The sequence below is a fragment of the Misgurnus anguillicaudatus genome, chromosome 5 (assembly GCF_027580225.2).
Source record: "Misgurnus anguillicaudatus chromosome 5, ASM2758022v2, whole genome shotgun sequence".
Lineage (NCBI taxonomy): Eukaryota > Metazoa > Chordata > Actinopteri > Cypriniformes > Cobitidae > Misgurnus > Misgurnus anguillicaudatus.
In genome coordinates, this window is record NC_073341.2 from 41,150,820 (window position 1) to 41,166,390 (window position 15,571).

The 15,571-nt window shown below is 38.5% G+C and overlaps 3 protein-coding genes across 5 annotated transcripts; 2 read left to right on the forward strand and 1 right to left on the reverse strand.

The window, feature by feature from the left end:
• Positions 1-542: 542 nt before the first annotated feature.
• Positions 543-3,294, reverse strand: LOC129413586 (oxytocin-neurophysin 1). Its single transcript, XM_055167302.2, has 4 exons — positions 3,148-3,294; positions 2,935-3,056; positions 1,060-1,264; positions 543-887 (listed from the first exon to the last, which is right to left on the reverse strand). The coding sequence occupies exons 2-4, from the start codon at positions 3,052-3,054 to the stop codon at positions 772-774; spliced, it is 441 nt and encodes a 146-aa protein (XP_055023277.2). The 5' UTR covers positions 3,055-3,056; positions 3,148-3,294; the 3' UTR covers positions 543-771.
• znf366 (zinc finger protein 366) lies at positions 3,149-9,767 on the forward strand. Of its 2 annotated transcripts, XM_055167295.2 has the most exons (6): positions 3,150-3,367; positions 4,670-4,946; positions 5,867-6,984; positions 7,220-7,411; positions 8,126-8,300; positions 9,207-9,767. In XM_055167295.2, the coding sequence occupies exons 3-6, from the start codon at positions 5,947-5,949 to the stop codon at positions 9,518-9,520; spliced, it is 1,719 nt and encodes a 572-aa protein (XP_055023270.2). In that variant the 5' UTR covers positions 3,150-3,367; positions 4,670-4,946; positions 5,867-5,946; the 3' UTR covers positions 9,521-9,767. The 2 variants fall into 2 exon arrangements, with proteins under 2 accessions (XP_055023271.2, XP_055023270.2); XM_055167296.2 differs by lacking the exon at positions 7,220-7,411 and having other exon boundaries at positions 3,149-3,367.
• Positions 9,768-11,827: 2,060 nt separating this feature from the next.
• mrps27 (mitochondrial ribosomal protein S27) lies at positions 11,828-15,361 on the forward strand. 2 transcript variants are annotated; one of them, XM_055168975.2, is made up of 11 exons: positions 11,828-11,986; positions 12,344-12,421; positions 13,106-13,176; positions 13,328-13,386; positions 13,471-13,585; positions 13,680-13,758; positions 13,829-13,944; positions 14,027-14,129; positions 14,303-14,445; positions 14,709-14,843; positions 14,962-15,361. In XM_055168975.2, the coding sequence occupies exons 1-11, from the start codon at positions 11,911-11,913 to the stop codon at positions 15,199-15,201; spliced, it is 1,215 nt and encodes a 404-aa protein (XP_055024950.2). In that variant the 5' UTR covers positions 11,828-11,910; the 3' UTR covers positions 15,202-15,361. The 2 variants fall into 2 exon arrangements, with proteins under 2 accessions (XP_055024950.2, XP_055024951.2); XM_055168976.2 differs by lacking the exon at positions 11,828-11,986 and having other exon boundaries at positions 13,111-13,176.
• The last annotated feature ends 210 nt before the right edge of the window (positions 15,362-15,571 follow it).

Genomic DNA, 15,571 nt, shown 5'->3' on the forward strand with positions numbered 1-15,571 from the left:
CTATTGCATGTAACTGAGATCCTCACAAATCACTAATGCAACATAATCTTCCACTATTTATGATAAATCAGTCACGAGTCTGATAAAAATAGAGCACAGTTATAAACCGTGTGTCTAAAGATTACCAATTCAACAAAACTGGAGCATGAAAGAGTTGTGTAATGCAAATTATGCCTGCATCATGATGAAAGCATTGTAACCTTGTTTTACAATCACTGTATTTTATTATAGATATAACACAAAATATCATCTTCACATCTGATTACTATTGTAGAAGTAAATTATTACTACTAGTTAAGTTTACTAGTCAAGCTATATTTAATCAAACATCAGTTTTTCCATTTTTGGTTAATCTCTGCAGCGTCTGCATTAACTCTCACCTGCTGAAACTTCATAGCACACAGAACAGATAAGCTTTAACACTAAATCATCTCTTAACCTTTGCCTTATAGATTGTGCTTTGCATATCTTATCTTTATTTAATACAAGCACATGATGTCATGTGATAGCTCTGAAACAGACAGAATTGAGACACAACCGGATTCATTCTCTAGATTTATTCAACATGATCTCCATTCATCTACAGTCAGTATAACTAAAGCTTTTTTCTGTGCACTGAACAGAGAACATCATCATTAGATATGAAGAGATGTGAAGGCAGATGCACAGGACTGGAAGAAAGAGAGAGAGAGAGAGAGAGAGAGAGAGAGAGAGAGAGAGAGAGAGAGAGCTCTTCTCATTGATTGATTGACAGGCTGTTATGGGTTCTCATCAATGGGTTCTGCTGGCCGTGTGAAGGTGTAGGAACCTCATCAAGATGTTTTCATCAGTGTTCTCTTGATCAGACTTATCTTCAGTCAAACAGGACTGATCAACGCTGCAGCTCTCTGTTAATAATTATTAGATATTACAAAATATCCATACATAAGCATATTAGACCATAATGATATAAAAGAAGGACATTACACAACATTAATATCACACCATATCTGATTACACAGAATGAACTGTTTGTTGTGGTATCTGAGATGTAATAAAATCTTGACCCAATAAACTCACGTGAATCACAGCAGATGCCCGGAGCAGCGCAGCGTCCACCTTCAGATCCACAGGAACTCCCGCCGGTCTCACAGGGACTGGACAGATAATTCTCCTCCATACAGATCAGAGTCTCCGGAGAACCCACCAGACAACCCAGACCAGATCCACAGCAGATACTGGGGCCAAAACATCTGCCTTTATTCCCGGGACCACACGCCATACACTACAAGAGAAAGAGAGACATACAAATCAAAGATTTCATCATATAGATGATGACATTTTATTTTTTCTCATGCATGATGTCACCTACAGACAGATATTAAAAATCTCAAAATGTGACCTTTCATTCAAATTATCATGGGTTTGACCCTTATTCTTAATTCCACATGAATGTCATTGGGTCTCATGGCTTTTTGTTTGCAGGCAGACTTAAATAAAACATACATTGTTTGTAAAGAAAGTCTAAACCACATTTACACTGCAAAAATGATTTTCAAGAAAAAAATTCTTAGTATTTTGGTCTTGTTTTCAGTAAAAAAAAATATCTGGGAATTGTTAAATTGAGATGCTTATTCTTGATGAGCAAAAGGACCCAAGAAGATATGTCTGGTTTTTGGACCAGAAATATTACATTTAAGTGATTTAGTGCATAAAACAAGCAGAAAAATCTGCCAATGGGGTAAGCAATTTTTTTCTTGAATTTAGTGTTTAGGGAAAAGTTTTCAAGACTTTTTTGCTTACCCCATTGGCAGATTTGTTTGCTTGTTTTATGCACATAATCACTTAAATTTGATATTTTTGGTCTAAAAACTAGACTTATTTTCTTGAGTCTTTTTGCGCATTAAAAAGGCATCTTAATTTAAGAATTTTTAGATATTTTTACTGAAAACAAGACAAAAATACTAAGAATTTTTTATTGAAAATAATTTTTTGCAGTGAAGAAGACATTGGAGTTGAAATTGAAGCCAAGACTCCATGTGGCCTTATGGATTCTAAAATTGTTAAAATGCTTCAAAAAAGAAAAAAAAAGAAAAGATTATTAGTAATTCACAAAGCATTTTATAGCTCGTTCTGAAACAGATTCTGCGCTTAATCACAAAACATTTCATAGCCTGCCTTGCAAACTCAAGCAAGCAAGTACCCTGCAAAAAATGAATGTCTTTTTTAGTATTTTTGTCTTGTTTTCTAGTAAAAAATATCTAAGAATTCTTAAATTGAGTGCAAAGTGGCTTAAGATTTGAAATCTGATTTACTGAAATAAATTTAAGAGGTAAAGGCTTAAAACAAGTAAAAATATCTGCCAGTGGCAGTGGGGTAAGAAAAATAAACTTAAATTGAGTTCATTGAATTAAGTTAAAACTGTATTTAAGTATTTTCTTATGGCAGATATTTTACTTGTTTTAAGCCTTAACCTTTAAATTTCATAATTTATTTAAATATTTAAAATCTTAAGTCATTTTGCTTACCAAGTAAATGTATCTGAATTTAAGATTTTTTTTAGATATTTATACTAGAAAACAAGACAAAAGTAAAGACTCGTTTTTTTTTTTGTTTTTTTTTTTGTTTTTGCAGGGGAGAGCGAAGTCACATCCGGAAATGTCGCGATGACGTCACTCCCGAATTTAGTGCGGAAAATCGGCACGAGCTCGTTTGGCTGTGTTTATGTGAAACACCGAAGCGTTTTCGTTATTTCCATAAACTTTATTAGATATTAATTAGATTTAAAGCGGCGGCGAACTATTACAACACATTATGATTGAATATTATTGTTTCAGAGAATACGATAAATTAATTACATTTACTGCATATACAACTCCTATTCCGTTAATCATTCATAACTGTGTTAAGTTTCTGTTTATCTGTAATGAATCACATAAGTAAAGGTGTTTTTACCTTGTGTGATGTAAGTTCTGTAAGTGATCTTTTGCCTCCTATTGGACAGTTTGAGATATAGCAGGCAGAGCCGACAGACAGCAGACCGATCAGAAGAACAGACAGACTGATAACAGACATAACTACAGACAGAAAGAGAAGAGAACAGAGTTTATGTGTGATATGATATCTGTGATATATTTATAATAATAATAATAATAACACTTAACTTACTGTTTGTGTGACAGCTGTCTGTGATCAGTCGAGAAGAAGATGAGAAACTGGAGATGTTTTTCAAACCCAGTCTGAGGTCTTTATATACTCACCTGATGAACGAATGATGTGACACGGCTTCATCTTTACTGCTTAACTCTAATGAGACTTTCATTATTCAAGGACATTAATAGTGTGATTAGATCAAAGGAAAGGTCACCGGGGGTCACACACAGCACAGGTGAGGTGAATACACTCCAGATCAGGTGTCCGTCTTTTAACACATCACACGTTTTTAACTTTATCATGTTTTACTGAAAGTCATGTCTTTGCTGAAGGGTCTAAAGGTTAACAGTGTTAATAACCCTTAATAAATGACACGGGTCATGATGCTGTCATCCATAAGATCAACTTCATTAAAGATTTATTTTTGGATAAATCTCACTCCTGAATTCAGGATTATGTTTTAGTGAGATTTCTCACACCGAGTGTCACTGATCATGTGACTGAAGCTTCATGTGGCTTTTCTCTCTCATCAAAATGGACTTCAAAGTTGATGTATTCATTCTCAGTCTCTTGTTTGTGTAAATCTGCTTTTCATTCCCTTTATTCCGAGTTTTGTTTTGACTATTTAAGTTTGCAAAGACATACAGTACATAATTAAAATTATAAAACTAGATTTTTTTTTAAGCGGAGCGTCTGTTCTTTCATTTGATATTTTATGTTTATTTAAAGAAGATCATTTTTCAATTTAAAAAAAAAAAGCTGACGGGGAAAGAGTTCAGCATGCTTCCAAGCATATTTGATCATCACTTCCACAGTTGCACGATATAAATGTTAATATATAAATTAGATAAATGTTGATTTTTTAAAATAAACACCACAATTTTTAATCATATTTTCATTGTGTCTTTGCTGCATCCGTGTTGTTTGTGATCTGCGCTCTGTTGCAGCCACACTTGATTCTGAGGAACTACTTTGTTTGGCGGAAGAGTAATATTTGTACTAATATAATTACAACTTATTTGTGTTTTATTTGATGAAATCCTGCTATGCATATGAAGTAACCATTTTATAAATGCAATAAGCCCCGCAAAGCAGTGGGGTAACAGTGCATTTTATAACAGCCTAACAACGCCCCTTAGCTGTTATAAATTGCACTGGTAACACACTGCTTCTTGGGGCTTATTGCTTTATTGGAAAACATTCCATTTGAATTATTACAACATAAAGGTCTTGAAAAACACAATGTTTCAAAATATCGAGAATAATCATATTTTTCGCCATGATAATACATTTGTGTGACTTACACAACAACAGACAAAAACAATAAATATTCCTGCAAATGTTATAGTTGATATGTGCTGTTGAGTTTAAATATGGCAACATAAAGAGGAGAGTCCTACAGAATTATTGTTAGGGGTCAAAGGTCACCCTTAATGTTTTGACCCCAAATTGATGTCAGAATTGATGCACTTCTCATGTTTATTTGTGCAGATGATGTTGATAATGTTATTGTTAACTCTTGTGTCATGTCTTTAAGATGTCTGGATCAACAGGCAGTCATGGTGAGCACGTCCAGTCCTCACAGCTCGACAGTGTTTCGAAGAGGAATGGAGATGTGTATCTAGTGTTTCCTTATTTTTGGGCAGGAAAGCACAGACTTGTTGACTTCCTCTCCCTCCCTTCCTTCCTTCTCTGCGAAGGTACTCATCTGAAAAATGAGAACAAAGAGATTGTTCCTGTTCTCTTTCTTGAGCCCTTCAGATGCTGCGTGTGAGGCCGCCAGCTCAGTGTGAGGAGCGCAGAGCAGACGACAGGTAAGAGAGAGACAGACAGGTTAGATCTTTAGTTCTGCTGTTTACGGGTGCTGGGATGTAGTTTTGGACCGATGAAACTCATCTAATATGGATTGATAATACAATCATCATTTAAGGAGACCTTTATTCTGATGTAATGCTAAAATCTGTGAGCTTTAAATCATTTGACTGAAGTAGGTGCTGTGGTGATGGATGGGGTTGAGATTGGGGTCGGGATCATCTTGACAGCAGTGAACATAATTCTGTAGTTATCCTGCACGACAGATCTGGTCTTGATTTAATTTATGCAACAAAAACATCATTGTGAGGGGTGAAAGTCTAAAATGGCATATTAGATTATGATAATGTTTTATGCAAATTACAATGATCAGAATTGAACATATACTGGATGTCTATGTGTATGCATTTAGTATAATTTTGTATGTCTTATGAAGGATGCCAGAAGATTTACATTGAAATGTGTTTGTGTGCACAACATTCATAACATTTCCCATCTGTTGTTATAAGCTGAGGTCTGATCATCTTCTGAATCTGTGTTTAAAGCAGCAGTACTACTGAATGTTTGGATGTTATTTGTGTTTCTGTTTGTCTGGTGCTGGTGGTGGTGCTGATGATGATGTTTTAAAGTTTGACTTAGTTTTACTGTAAAAGAAGCGCAAGCTAATAGTTCATAATGGAAAAGAGAAGTTCTTGTGTTAATGAAGTGAAAAATGAACACAGAGAAGCAAAACCTCAGATGAAGAGAGAAGTGAAGAGTCTATATCTCTCTTTATATAGATTCATTCGTTTGTTGTGGGATCCGTCGTGTTTATTGTTTTACAGAACTAGTCGTAGATTGTAGCCCAAACTCTTTCTTTGTTCTGTTGTACTTCAGCTATCGTCCTAAAGATTGAAAAATTCTTCAAACTCATGTTTTACAGGTGATGGGTGAATCAACAAGTCTGTTAAGCCACATGAACACCGACGGTTTAAAGGACGTCTAGCTGTAACAGCCGTCAATATGGATTCAAAAGACATCGAAAGCCAGAGGTCAGACGTCACCAGAACGGTCGATCTTTCTCTTCTGCCGTACCCTCGACCTGTCGGGTCTCACCGTTACGCCCCGGACATGATCGACCTCAACAGGCTGCGGCTGCATCGCATCGTCGGGCGCTACGACGGCGTACGGGTGAAACAAGAGACTCTAAAGCCTCTTCCTCTTTGGCCTCCCTCTCCTCTTCTCACGCACGCTCCGGCAACGTTCTTCCCCGCTTTCCATCCCAGCTTAGTGCCGTTCCCTTTCCTCCTGCCCGGCTCCGTGCCACACATCTCCCCGAACCCGTTCTACCAGAGCGAGGCGCCGGGATATCGGCGCAGAGGCCGAGAGGGCGGCGGACCCGGCCCGACCGCCGCCGACAAGCCGGCCCCGAACGTCCACGTGGACGACAGCTACTACGTCGACGTGGGCGGCGATCAGAAGCGCTGGAAGTGCCGCATGTGCGAGAAGTCGTACACGTCCAAATACAACCTGATCACGCACATCCTGGGCCACAGCGGCATCAAACCTCACGGCTGCAGGCTCTGCGGGAAGCTCTTCAAACAGCTGAGCCACCTGCACACGCACATGCTGACGCACCAGGGCGCCCGGCCGCACAAGTGCCAGGTGTGTCACAAAGCCTTCACGCAGACCAGCCACCTGAAGAGACACATGATGCAGCACAGCGACGTCAAGCCGTTCAGCTGCGGCGTCTGCGGCCGGGGCTTCGCGTACCCCAGCGAGTTGCGCGCCCACGAGCCGAAGCACGACAGGGGTCGGGAGAACGTCTGCGTTGAATGCGGCCTGGACTTCCCCACGCTGGCCCAGCTGAAGCGGCACCTGGCGGCCCACCGCGGCCCGGCGCAGTACGACTGCGTAGACTGCGGCAAGAGCTTTCAGTATCCCAGCCAGCTTCAGAATCACACCATGAAACACAAAGACATCCGGCCGTTCATCTGCGGCGAGTGCGGGATGGAGTTCGTCCAGTCGCATCATCTCAAGCAGCACACGCTGACGCATAAGGTAAACATAAGAGATGGCGACACTTTTAGATATTAAAGTGAAAATGGATCAAATTTGTAGTTAAGGGTAAAGTGTGTGTGTGTGTCTGGCTCATTTTCACGCCTCTGGTTGAATGTGGTAAAAACTAGACTCATGATTTTCTGAATAGAGTTGCAGCAGGCAAAAGCCCAACATGTGTAAAACAGGCCGACGTGTGGGTCAGTGACGTTTGGGTTCTCATGCGTGTCTCTTTTAGGGAGTGAAGGAGCACAAGTGTCGCATCTGTGGCCGCGAGTTCACGCTGCTCGCCAACATGAAACGTCACGTTCTCATTCACACCAACGTCAGGGCGTATCAGTGTCACCTGTGCTACAAGAGCTTCGTCCAGAAACAGACGCTAAAGGCTCATATGATCGTCCACTCGGACATCAAGCCCTACAAATGCAAGGTGCGTCACTGGATTTTTAATGGAAACTTCTTGTAATGCAGAGCTGCTTCTCGTAGTGTAAGAGTTGACGTGGACGGCGAATGCAATCCACAGCGTTAGACCATCTGATGCTTCATTGTTGTTACAGTGTAGAGTCCTGCTGGTTTTGGACCTCTTGTTTTGGGGCGGTCCAAACGATGACCAGATACGTTTTTGGCAGTTAGGTGTCTCCTCATCTATAGGAAGGATATCGCGGCCGTGCAAACTGACTGTAACAATGGCCTCTCGTCCCTCGAGAACAGTCCCCGCAAATAGATTTCATCTCGCTTTCTTGTGCTCAGGAGCCCTTCCTGTTTTCTCACGCTCCGATCGGACAGTTTACAGTCCCTTTCTCCTCGTGAAGGAAAAGGGAGGAAAAGGACCACCCAAATAAAAAGAATGCAGAGGAAGGACAGCAGAAAGCTCAATGACTCCTTCAGTGTGTCCCTATATCTTCATTTCACTTTCAGCTTTAGAATAATCATCATCAGTTTAAACTTTACCAGGAGAAATGTGTTTGTAGACAAAACTGAAAGCGTGATTTAGAGTAGTAATGTGTTTACTCACAGTATATACAGCACATGTAGGGTTAGGGTTGGGTCTTAAGAGAATGTGATGTATATTCTCTGCAGTGTTTGAGATTGGTCAGAAAGAGTATTTGATGTGTGATATTACTGACTGGTTTCTCTCTCACAGCTGTGTGGAAAGGAGTTTAACAGAATGCATAATCTGATGGGTCACATGCACCTGCATTCAGACAGCAAACCCTTCAAATGTCTTTACTGCGCCAGCAAGTTCACACTAAAGGGAAACCTGACGCGTCACATGAAGGTCAAACATGGCATCATGGACCGAGGCCTGGACGCTCGAGGTGAGACCAGCATCAGTAGTATTTAATACATCGCTGCGCTGCAAAAAATGATTTTCTTACTTACACTGCAAAAAAATGATTTTTTTGTCTTGTTTTCGGTGAAAGTGTCGGAAAATTCTTAGATTTGGGATGATTTTTCTTGATGAGCAGAGCGACCCAAGAAAATAAGTCTGGATTTTGGACAGAAAGTGTCAAATTTGGGTGATTTTGTGCATAAAACAAGCTAATAAATCTGCCAATGGGGTAAGCAAAATTTTTCTTGAATTTAGTGTTTAAGAAAAATGTTCAAGATTTTTTTGCTTACCCCATTGGAAGATTTTTTAGCTTGTTTTATGCACAAAATCACTTAAATTTTATATTTTTGGTGTAGAAGCTGGACTTATTTTTTTTTGGTCGTTTTGCTCATCAAGAAAACGCATCTTAGTTTGGGAATTTTTGGATATTTTTACTGAAAACAAGACAAAAATACTAAGTAAGAAAGTCATTTTTGCTGTGTGTATTGTGAAGACCTCCATTTAAAGGTGCAGTGTGTAAATTTTAGCGGCATCTAGTGGTGAGGTTGTGAATTGCAACCAACGGCTCAGTCCACTGGTCACCCCTTGTTTTGAAACGCATAAAGAAGCTATGGTAGCCGCCATCGGAAAAACACGTCATCGTCGGACATAACTTAGTAAAAAGGTTTGTCCGTTAAGGGCTTCTGTTGAAATATGGCGGCACAAAATAGTGACTTCCATGTAAAAACATCTAATTTTAAGGTAGTAAAAACATAAAAGTTCATTATTAAAAGGTCTTCATACACCTCTGATAATATAGTTTTGTATATTATTTTGCATTTCTGTCAAGAGATCCTTCTAAAAAGTACACACTGCACCTTTAATCATGACAACGTTTGTTGTGTGTTTTAAGTCTTTAGGCGTCGAGGGCGCCTGTGTCTCTCCAGCCCGCTGCGGATTCTGACCCGCGTGGGTCAGGAGGAACCCTTTGATCTGTCACAGAAGAACCACGGGCAGATCCGTTTGTCCCTGTCTGACGGGGAGAGCGTCCGAGGTGAGAGCTCCAGCCGTGAGGAAGATGAAGACAGTCTGTACAGAATGAGCCAGTACAGTCCTGCCATCTGTAACCCGGCACTGGAGGCTAGAGAGGCGGATGATGAAGAGGATGATGAAGAGGATGATGAGGAGGAAGTCAGTGAGGAAAAGAAGACCAGTGGGGAGGAATGAACAGAGCTCACTGATGGACAGCTGTACAGAAACTGACAAACATGCTGTGAATATACTGTATGATGTCTTTAATGTGAACAAAATGTATATAGAAATCTGTGAAAGTATCTTCATCTCAGAAGACGTAAAGCTCATGTTTATTCTACTAGAAAGATTCCAGATTGTTTAATGAAAATAATATAATTGTAAAAAGAAAATTGATATTATAATTATTTTTATACATGCTTTCATAAATTCTAATAATGCTAATTGCCTTCAATGGAGGTTTGTTGTTTGAAATGTTCTGGCTTGATTAATTCTTTATGAATGAGTACTGACCGTTTGATTATTTTTATAAGAATATCTACATGAATGAAATGATTTTCATTTGCCAATCAATCATTGTATTTATGCTTAATAAATTCATATAAAAAACAAAATTCAACAATTGCACAAGCTGAATCATTATAAATGTATAGATCTGGTGTTTTAAAGCAATGCTAATTTGCTTTATAACAGAATAAATATATTTTATTCATGGAATTTGTCATCTATTAACACAAATTACAAACACTTTACACAGCAGTTACACAACATACTCATCTTTATATACATCACCATAACTTTTGGACTAAACCAATAAAACAAATGTTATTTTTTACACTTCACTTTAATCAACTTTTATCCTTTGGACAGGTTTTCTTAAAAAAATAAATAAAACTGAACAAATACACTTCCTCTAAAGAAGAAAAAAAAAGTAGAAGAGAGTTTCCATCAAACAAATAAACATCTCTCTAAACCGTTGACAGTAGAAATTAAACTCTCTATTGATTCCAGCAACATTAAAAAGTGATCTGATGTCAAAAGAAAATCAAATGATGGTGGAAAGAGACAGACTAGTTAATAGATTTATTCACTGTAAGTATTTTATCACAGTCATGTTTGTAATAGGAACACACACACACACACAGTCGCACACCTTTTGGTTTTGTCCTGATGAAACTCTGAAAGTAAAGAGGAAGTGCACAGATCCTCTTCCTGTCTTCCAGACACCTCAATGTTTCACACTAAAGCCCATGAAAACACACAGAATCAGGTACTGTGAATCAGATCAGATGAAGTGAAAGTTTGGGATGAATCAAGACAAAGATGTTTCTGTAAATAAAGTTTCCTGAGAACGGTCTAACACTACAAGAAATTAAAACCACATTGTCCATCCAATTCCTCTTCTGTATCATCACAAACACATCAATAACATTACACAGAATTAAAGAGATAATTCACACAAAAGAAAAAATAAACCTGTGTGAGTTTCTTTATTCTGTTGAACACAAAAGAAGATATTTTTTTTATAAATGATGGTAACAACACAGTTGATGATGGTACCCATTGACTTCCATGGTAGTCAATATGTACCATCAACTGTGTGCTTATCATCTATGACCAAAATATATTCTCAATATGTTAAACAAAATAAAGAAACACAGACTTAGACCAACATGAGGATGATTATATGATGACAGAATTAATTTCCTTTAACAGTCCACAGAGCTCTTGATGATAGCTGTGCACTAGAACAGTGGTTCTCAATCTTTTTCAGCGTGCGGCCCCCCTTTTGTATGGCACATTGCTTCGTGGCCCCCCCCCAAAGAAATGTTATGAAAAGAATCTGTTTTAAAACTCAACTTTTGATTAAACAAAACATATTAAATGATATGAAGTAGTGCTGTTGGTTAGTCTTATTTTTTTAGGTTTAATTGCAAAGAATTCATGATAAATTAATTTATTTATTTTATTAAATGTCATAAAACTGCAGATGTTATATTATAGATGGTTGATTTTGTCTTTTTTGTAATAGACAGGCTTGTAAAGTTACTCTGGTTTAGATGTTGTATTTTCAGCAATATCCATCTCTGCATCTTTAAAATCTTCACCAGTGTGTCGTCTCTCTGTGCTTGTGTTTCAGCAGCTGTCAATCAAAGTTGTTGATGAGATCCGAGCGCCCTCTATCGAGCGCTTTTACAAATCCAACATTAGAGCAACCTTTTTGGTAATTTATATGAATTCACAGTTGTTTTGTGTTTTGATTAAAACATCACATTACCACAACGCGAGATATGTGTCTCAAAAAGGCCACGATCTGTTCGTTGTGTTTAATTACACTTTAAGATAAATGGTTCAGTCTAAAGATCCCGCAGCTCTTTCATTAAACAGAGAGTAAAATATGATGACTCTCTACATCATCACTCTGATTTGGTTTACATTGTGTTGCTCTATTTTTTGTTAATATATAAAATTCACATAAAATACAAGGCAACAATAAAGTGTAATCAAAATCAACAGCAACCAAATGTAACCATGAGCGCTGTCTGACTCCCCCCATTCTGAGGGAATAATGGTTGAGTCTAAAGATGGCGGCCTCCATCCTACAGCGCTGTTTTACTCCCGTACAAAGCTTCTCGAGATGTTTGTATCATAGGTCGATCGGTAAGTGTCAGAATTATTATATGATCATTATGATGCTTTACTCGAGTCTAATCTACATTAATATAAAGCGAAGTTTCTTTGAAATATAATAAATAAGAAGCTTGAAGACATGTCAGAAAGGTGAACTCGCACACGCGCGATCATATGACGTTAGTGCTTATGGATCTGTGATACTGAGAAGACAAACACGTGTGGTTGTTCACAGATTAATTTGAACTAACATGAGTAAATGTGACTGAATCCTAATCGCAGTTGATAGTGGTGTAATAATCTGGACTGGTTCAGCGTCAGTTAAGAGTCTCCTGTAAGTCCTCCAGTCTGTCTGTCACTGTGTGTGCGCTATTTGCTTTATTACAGCCAGAAGATGTTTGCTGTCAGCAGCATATACAGACACTACAGTATGGGATCAGAGACAGAAAGACCCGCAGAACATCGGTAAAATGTTTACACTTCTGAATAAATGTCACAGCAGCAGTTAAAGTGAAAATGACCTCTGTCTTTGGTTTGCATTTTCTTCTTCACCATTAACTTACTGACAAACTGCAGCTCCTCCATTTCTTAGCAAGCAATAGAAAACCGCTTATGCATTGATTCAGTTTGATATTTTGAGGTCATTAAAACAAAGAGACTGGTTAGTTTGCTTCTTTGATTTGGTTAGATTATGGTAAGAAGGCTCTGTGAAGTATCTTTACTGCAGTGTGTCAACAGGGGGCAGTGTTGCTTAAAGGAAAACACCACCGTTTAGGGTGTTTTCACATATAGTTCATTTTAAAAGAACTAAACCCAGTTCAAGTTAACCAGAAAAGGAACTAGCCTAATGTGACCTCAGTCCTTTTGGTGTTCACGATTTAAAAGAGGACCCAGTTCTTTTTTACGTCGTCTTCAGTGATGTGATCTCAGACCCTTTCTTGTTCACATATACACCCTGAACTGCTCTGAGAGTGTTTGGAGGGCGTGAATGAAGTAGGTGTGAAAACACCCTTAGACTGGCAAACAGATCTTACTGGTTTTCTTGTTACTGAGTGCATAATGGTAATAATAGTGTTTTTAATCTACCTCTTCCTAAAACTTTAAACAACTTTATTGTCTAAATCAAATGTTTTCTCTTTTGTCCTAAAGCACAGCTGGCCTCTCTGATGGACAGAACATATGAGAGAAAGTTTCCTGTCAGCTCATTGACCATCGCCAGGGTGAGACCAGCAGTCCTCAGTATTATTTTATTCATCTGTGTTTCAGTCTGTCATTTTTATCATACACACTCACTGTGTTTCATGACATCTGAGTTTCTCTATTCAACATTGTATTGTTGTAAAACTGTAGCGTTGAATCTGTTCTCTTTAGTTTATAGATAATTTATCATCAAGAGAGGAAGTTGATCAAGCAGAGTATTATTTATATAAGTAAGTATAATCTTGTCTCAGTAGTTTGTATGACTGTACAGGTTGTGTTGTATGTTTGTCTGAACATTGCGTTAATCTCTTTAGGTTCCGTCATAGTCCAAACTGCTGGTACCTCCGGGATTGGACCATTCACAGCTGGTTTCGGCACTGTCTCAAATATGGAGTCCGAGACAAAGCTCTGTACACGCTAAAGAACAAGGTTTTCAATACGTCTATCACTATAAATCAGTTTTTAAATAATTAAACCTGTATTCTATCAGAAGTCTTTATGTCATATTTATGTGTTTTTGTAGGTTCAGTTTGGGATTTTTCCTGATGATTTTACTTTTAATCTTCTGATTGACTCTTATATAAAGGACGAAGACTTCAAAGGTTTGTAATCTTTGACTTGAACTCGTCATCACAGATATAGTGTTGAGTTTGGCTCATGTTTGAAACACAGGAGCTTGTGCAGTGGTCGAGGAGGTGATGCTTCAGGAGTCCTTTGAGAAGATCTCCACACAGATTCTGTCTCTGTACGCTCTTAGCAGATATCTGGCCACCAAACCTGAGCTCACAGTGAGTAAAGTTTGTTTAAATGTTGAACGTATGAATGTGTTTCTCTGTAAGATAAATGACTGTATGTTTTATTAATGTGCAGTGGCAGGAGGAGAGGAACATTGGGGCATCTCTGCTGTTGGCCGGATTGAAGCAGGAGAACTCGGTCGGTTTCTCCGCTCAGCTTCTTGGATGTGCACTTATTGGTGTGTATCTACACAACGACAGACAGACAAAGACAGATACAGGCAGACAGATGATCCTGCTGTGACACAATAGTGACAAATACAACTCTCACATGCTTGTAATCTTGTGTTACAGATGATCTGATCGTGGTCATGAGACTATAAATCAGATCTTCTCATGTTTGTGTCTGCAGGTAAAGTCGAGCTGTCCAGAGGAATTCACTCTGTGTTTCATCAGATGCCTCTGATTTGGACCTCTGGTTATCTTGGCCGGGCCCTCGTCGTCATGGAAACCGTGTGCTCTGACAGTAGAGATGTGAAATTATCTAAGGAAGTTGTGAGTATTTAAACATTCAAAATCACTGTCATAGGATTTATTTATAATGATGATGATTGCCTCATCTAAGAAAAACATTTAAAAGAAACCAAACAAAGAATGCTTTTGAAACCTTTTTGTTGAGAATTATATGATTGGTCAGTTAGGAAAACCATTGTGTTCATAACATGGTAACAGTGTTTTCCACAGGAGTACTTAAATGTTTCATGTAGTAATTTTAATCACGTATAGATTGAACACTGGGCTGTTTGTGTGGCTTTCAGCTGGATAGTGTGGAGAAGATCCTGGAAGATCTATCAAGACTTCCTCAGGAGGCATCAGATGGGCAGAAGTCTCTTCTAGATGAAGAAGATGAACAAGAGCGAGATAAACTTCCCCAATACATCAGCAGATTCAAGGTTTAAAAACCAAACACTTCTCTGTTGTATCTGTTTTAGCTCTTTAGAAATCAGGTGAATAAAATAAAGAATGAGTTAAGTGATGGTTTCTCATCTTGTGTTTCTAAACTCTTGGCAGGAGCTGAGTAAACGGCTTGAGGTCCAGGACAAGTGGGATCCGAGAGGTCTGGAGTCTCTGAGCTCCACATTGACCCAGCAGACATTGATTCGCTGTGAGGAATCAGACATCAGTGAGTATCAGAAAAGAGTTCAGGACTGGGAGACAGAACGTCTTCAGCTGATTCAGAGAGAGACCGAGATGAGACAGAACGCTCAACGGGAACGTCTGAACAAACAGACCGCCGCTGCGGCACAGTAAAATAATCCAAACATCCCATGTGTCTCATCTCTTTATTGTTTCTGATGTTTATTGTCATTGGATGAGTAGATTAAGATATATGAACTTGTGTGTTAGTATTATTCAGACCCATTTCAATGCTCTGTAAAACGGAATGATATAAATAAACTGAAAATGTGTCTGTTTAGTGTACTGTTGTCAGTTTGTGTGGTGTTTTTATTTGCTTTTTTCTTTGTGTTTTATATTACAAAATATTATTATTTATTCATTTCTAAAGCATATAAACTTGCAGTTGCCCTGTAATTATTCACCTTTCTTTGTGGCATGTGCCCGCCCATAAGGCAAAAATAGACATTTCTCTGGACAAAAATATGTTTTAAATGTATACTAA

What these genes read in the sequence shown, in the direction of transcription:
- LOC129413586 (XM_055167302.2), bottom strand. Translation starts at nt 3,054, where the DNA reads ATGTCTGTTATCAGTCTGTCTGTTCTTCTGATCGGTCTGCTGTCTGTC. An exon ending in CAGAACTTACATCACACAAG is followed by an intron (nt 1,265 to 2,934) that starts GTAAAAACACCT and finishes TTTCTCTTGTAG; the next exon opens with TGTATGGCGTGTGGTCCCGG. An exon ending in GGGCATCTGCTGTGATTCAC is followed by an intron (nt 888 to 1,059) that starts GTGAGTTTATTG and finishes AATTATTAACAG; the next exon opens with AGAGCTGCAGCGTTGATCAG.
- mrps27 (XM_055168975.2), top strand. Translation starts at nt 11,911, where the DNA reads ATGGCGGCCTCCATCCTACAGCGCTGTTTTACTCCCGTACAAAGCTTC. An exon ending in GCAGAGTATTATTTATATAA is followed by an intron (nt 13,387 to 13,470) that starts GTAAGTATAATC and finishes TAATCTCTTTAG; the next exon opens with GTTCCGTCATAGTCCAAACT. An exon ending in TCTTGGATGTGCACTTATTG is followed by an intron (nt 14,130 to 14,302) that starts GTGTGTATCTAC and finishes TTGTGTCTGCAG; the next exon opens with GTAAAGTCGAGCTGTCCAGA.
- znf366 (XM_055167295.2), top strand. Translation starts at nt 5,947, where the DNA reads ATGGATTCAAAAGACATCGAAAGCCAGAGGTCAGACGTCACCAGAACG. An exon ending in TCAAGCCCTACAAATGCAAG is followed by an intron (nt 7,412 to 8,125) that starts GTGCGTCACTGG and finishes TCTCTCTCACAG; the next exon opens with CTGTGTGGAAAGGAGTTTAA. An exon ending in CCGAGGCCTGGACGCTCGAG is followed by an intron (nt 8,301 to 9,206) that starts GTGAGACCAGCA and finishes GTGTGTTTTAAG; the next exon opens with TCTTTAGGCGTCGAGGGCGC.